Genomic DNA, 4,663 nt, shown 5'->3' on the forward strand with positions numbered 1-4,663 from the left:
TTTGGTTTACTAGGCAACATCATGATCACTGTGTTTCATCTACTGACTGCATCTAAACACTGTCACTGATGAGTGCACTAAGGCAGGACCAAACCATTTCATGCAGATACAGGGGGGTGGTCGGCCAATATGGAGGTTTAGTTTTTGGTCAATGGGGATTTTTAACTTTTACTGCCAAAAACAAGTAAAAACAAAGAGATCATTCATTTTATTATTATATTTGAATATATTTATACTCAATGATGATGGTTTATATCATGTATAATATAAAATAATTTGATATTAGTTTATAATTATTCTTTGGGGCCCCTGTCAGTCAGGGGTCCTTGGAATTGTCCTAACTTTTCCCCCCTATATGGCGCCCATGGGTGATACTGTCAAGACCTAAAAGCAGAAGTACACTAAAGACCAAATACCTTTGAAACAACAGTAACTATTGCAGCTTGAGACTTTCCTTAAACCCTCACACAGGACTGCAGCCGGATTTTAAACATTTATTCAGGATGAACAGAAAACCACTGAAGGCAACAGGTAATTAAAATAATTCTACTGTTCAAGCATCTGCAGGTAAGACAAGGTTTTGTCTGCTTCTGATTCACTCGAGAACCACCTGAGTTTTTATTTATATTTATTGGGTTTTTCAGAATGAATACACTGCATACACGTCTTCATATCAACATTAAAAAATCACAATTCTTAAGTACTAACATTACATCTTTCTGTCTATACAATAATCAATTTCAGATACTCAGCTAACATCCTAGGTGACTGAAGAAATGTGATTAGTTGTCCCCATATTTTAAAATAACGTTTTCCATGGCTAGGCAGTGAGAAAGGCTATTTAACCAATGTCCCACCTTAGGTGCCTCCGTGCTCTTCTAGGTGATTGTAACACAGTGCTTAGTCTGTAGTGAGTATCTTTTTGCACCTGACAGGCTTAACTCAGGTGGGACTAGTCGAAGGATGAATATCAGAGGACAGCCAAGCTATTTCATTTTTGAGATAATCTCAGATATAGTTTGTGTGATCTTTCCACAATTCTTTCAAAGGCAGTGGAATAATGTGCCCTTTTCTAGACCAAATTTAGAACCCAATTCCATCCTTTTGCATTAGGATTGTTCCACTCTGCGCAGGGAAAAATAAGATTTAATATATGTTTTTAAATTGAGGAACTCTTGTTTTTGTTTGTCTAATGGGTCATCAGATTCAGCAGAAAGATATTTGATCATGATAAAAAGTCACTGTTGAAATGTTCATGAACGGTGCAGCAGCGTGAGAAGATGTTTGAAAAACAGTGTGGGCATAAAAGCTTTGACGAGGAGGCTTCCTCTTACAACTCAGCATTAGCTGCTAGTCAAACAACAACTCTGTCACAACTTCAAAGCAGAACTAAAAGCCACACACACTTTCTGTGAAATATAAAACTGGCACACTAAACTTATTTAAACATTTCCCTTTCAGCCCTCATATAGGTCTGCTGCTTAATGTTCTTTTTCAGAATGAACAAAAAAACTCCGAAACTGTTTTTTTATCTGCCAGTGGGATACTTTCTAATATGCTGAAACATGCAGATTCTCAACTTCCTCTGGTGCTTTGCATGGCTGCCAGCAGTTACTTTTACAATGTTTAAATTGATTATAAAATACATATTTAGAATCATGATTTTTTTTCCCCCCCCCAGTGTGCTCAACATATTCTTCTCTTGATCTCTTCTGTTATTCTTCTGCATGTAACATTCAATTTTAGCATTAGCATGTTTGATCTGCCTTCACTCCGTCTTTTCCAGCAGTGGCAGTGTGCTGGGTGATTCTGTCAGTGATCATGGCCCTTCGTATCTACTGTGAGTACCTTCTATGTTAAGTTATGTTATGTCAGTTCAAACACAAACACACACACTCTGTGCTGAGCTGCAGAGGAGTGATGGGAACACAAAGAGGAAGATTAGAGACATGTGAACCTATCCTCAGTACAGCGCTTAATAAAACAGTGTTACACAGTCAGAGAGGACAGACAGATGCAAATTAAATCAAGCAATTTAAAATGATATAAAGTTAAAAAATAAGATTCCACAACAATGAGACAATAAAAAGGGGCATATACTGTAGGATGAGATAGAAGTGGACAGACGCACTAAAATTAATAACAGACTAACAGACAAGTGATTTAAAAGATGACTTTTATGATCATGTAAGCACTTCTTTAACAGTTTTTGTATAAAATGTGTTATTTAAATAAGCTTTTCCTATCACTGTCTGTTACTGTAGTTACCTCTGTCATTTCTGAACACAACGCCAAGCTGTCTGCAGAAAACCAGAACCTGACATCACAAAACACCAAGCTGTCTGCAGAAAACCAGAACCTGACATCACAAAACACCAAGCTGTCTGCAGAAAACCGGAACCTGACATCACAAAACGCCAAGCTGTCTGCAGAAAACCAGAACCTGACATCACAAAACACCAAGCTGTCTGCAGAAAACCAGAACCTGACATCACAAAACAATCAGCTGGAGACACAGAGGAGGATGGAGAATGAACTCAACGTCAGTCGAGCTCAGTGGAGCATTGATGCCTACTGCCCAAAACCACAAAACCAAAGTATGTTCAGATCCCATAATTAAGAGTAAAAATAATCAATTATAATAATAATATCACAATGCAGTAACAATGTTTATCGGTTGGTCTCTGTTGTTTCAGACAGACAGTGTAAAGCTTGTCAGGATGGCTGGTTACCCTCCCAGTCCAGCTGCCATGAGATTAATAACCCTGATGTTCCTGGTAAGAAAACCTGGGAAAAAGCTCGAGAAAACTGCAGAGGAAAGATTTCAGATTTGGTTGTTATAGTTGATGAAACGGAGAAGGTAATGAGAAAACTGAACATTTTATGACAGTCTGTATGAAATAAAAATATATTCTCTGTAGGTCTGAACACACTGAGTCTGTAGGCCACAGTGTGTTAATTTAAGTATAGTGTTTAAATATCTGATAACTGTCTCTCTGTTGTCAGACATTCATCAGTAATAACAGTTGGGGCAGTTCAGGAACCAATGGATACTGGATTGGTCTGAGAGCTGAAGATGGGAAATGGAAGTGGGTCGATGGAAGTGTTCTGACTGAAAAGTAAGAGACACATTCATAAACATTTTGAAGCATAAAATCTATCAGCCTGCATCTAAACATCATGTTCTTCCCTCAGCTCCTGGATACAACAACCTGCTACCAACGGTCAGTGTGTAATTTCTGTAGAGAAAGAAGGATGGAAATCAGTGAGCTGTGGTGCCAGAAACAGATGGATCTGCAAAAAGAAGGCTTTATCTCTTTAAACACTGCAGTCATACTTGAGAAGGTTACTGGGGACTCTGTAAAGATTCATTACATGGAAGATAATATCAACTGGATTATAAAAATTAAAGTATGAAGACTTCTACTACACAGATTATTTCTTTCAAAAACAATGCGTGTGTTTAAAAACAAAAGGGAATTGTTTTAGTGTTGTGTGTTGTGTGTGCAAAAAAAAAAGACAGTCAGATCCAATGTGTACGTGCAGTTAGATGCTGGATTATATCGGTACTGTGAGTCTGACTACTGACACCAGCATTTAGGAAAATACAGTCACTGACCTAAAGAGAAACTAAAGTGTTAATTATTAATAACTTGGATGTGCTTTTCTTCTTCTTTGTTAGAGATGTAGAGCTTATGATTTGTGTATCAGCAGATGGATGAAAGGGACCAACAAGACCAGTTTCCTGTTTCCTGAATGTGACATTTTACATTGTTTCTCCTGATTGGCCAACAGGTGCATTATTTGTTCTCAAGAGAATGTTCCAGTGTTTGGTTACTTTTTGTATTCTGGCGTATATATTATTTATACAAGTGATGGTTAAGTTGTGTCTCTTTGTTTTACTTGTTTCAAAGCAATCATTAGGTTGGGATAAATAATATGATATTGTAATATTTTGTGATAAGTTCTAATATTTTCTGTTCTGTTACTGATGCACAGGTGCTTTCTTTCTTTCTTGCAGGTCAAACTTTGGCCTCTTTATGGCAGTTTGACTCTGAAATGATGCTGCATGTGTTAATGTTGCTGAGTTTGTGTTAAAAAGACAAAGACTGTACTTTGGTACACATTGTTTCTTCCCAGCTGTGACACTGACGCTGTTCATGATGAGGATACATGAAACACATCACTGATTCCTCCTGTGTATAAAATAGCTTTTACATTTTTAGGAGGACAGTATGTTTTTCTCCTTAGTTAGATATAATATGTCAGATGTTTGATTTTAGTTTTGTAATATAGCAGGTAATCACTGGTATCTCTGGTGATGCTCTTGTTATTGTTATACTTTCATATCTTGAGTTACCCTGTGACTGCAAAACATTTGCTTACAACTTAGTTTTGTGAGGAACAGCTCTAACACAGAGCTCCCCCTAAAATTTGTGTACATATAAAGAATCATGAGACAAATGTCTAATTAGTGAACTAGTAAGGGATTGATAGGTGTATTTGTTTTTCAGACAGAGCCAGGCAAAGGGTTTCCACACTGTCTGCTGGCTAACACTGGCACATTTACAGTAATGTTGATTAATGTGTGTTGTCCTTATAAATAAATAAATGTCCTGTCTTAATGCTAAGCTCGGCTAAATGTATCCCATCTCCAGCTCTA

General features: G+C 37.3%; 2 protein-coding genes across 2 annotated transcripts in view; both read left to right on the plus strand.

Annotated features, from left to right (window-relative positions):
- The window catches only part of LOC123967660 (asialoglycoprotein receptor 1-like), a 62,945-nt gene that overhangs the window by 27,616 nt on the left and 30,666 nt on the right, over positions 1–4,663 (plus strand). The gene's annotated exons all lie outside the window — the stretch shown is intronic.
- LOC123967663 (C-type lectin domain family 10 member A-like) lies at positions 484–3,429 on the plus strand. Its single transcript, XM_046043842.1, has 6 exons — positions 484–531; positions 1,787–1,840; positions 2,265–2,597; positions 2,697–2,860; positions 3,007–3,119; positions 3,196–3,429. Exons 1-6 carry the CDS (start codon positions 504–506, stop codon positions 3,320–3,322), a joined length of 819 nt encoding a protein of 272 aa, XP_045899798.1. The 5' UTR covers positions 484–503; the 3' UTR covers positions 3,323–3,429.

This window comes from Micropterus dolomieu, linkage group LG03, assembly GCF_021292245.1.
Source record: "Micropterus dolomieu isolate WLL.071019.BEF.003 ecotype Adirondacks linkage group LG03, ASM2129224v1, whole genome shotgun sequence".
Classification (NCBI taxonomy): Eukaryota; Metazoa; Chordata; class Actinopteri; order Centrarchiformes; family Centrarchidae; genus Micropterus; species Micropterus dolomieu.

Coding starts and splice junctions, on each gene's coding strand:
- LOC123967663 (XM_046043842.1), top strand. CDS start 504: ATGAACAGAAAACCACTGAAGGCAACAG. Junction 532..1,786: donor AAAACCACTGAAGGCAACAG/GTAATTAAAATA, acceptor CGTCTTTTCCAG/CAGTGGCAGTGTGCTGGGTG. Junction 1,841..2,264: donor CATGGCCCTTCGTATCTACT/GTGAGTACCTTC, acceptor CTGTTACTGTAG/TTACCTCTGTCATTTCTGAA.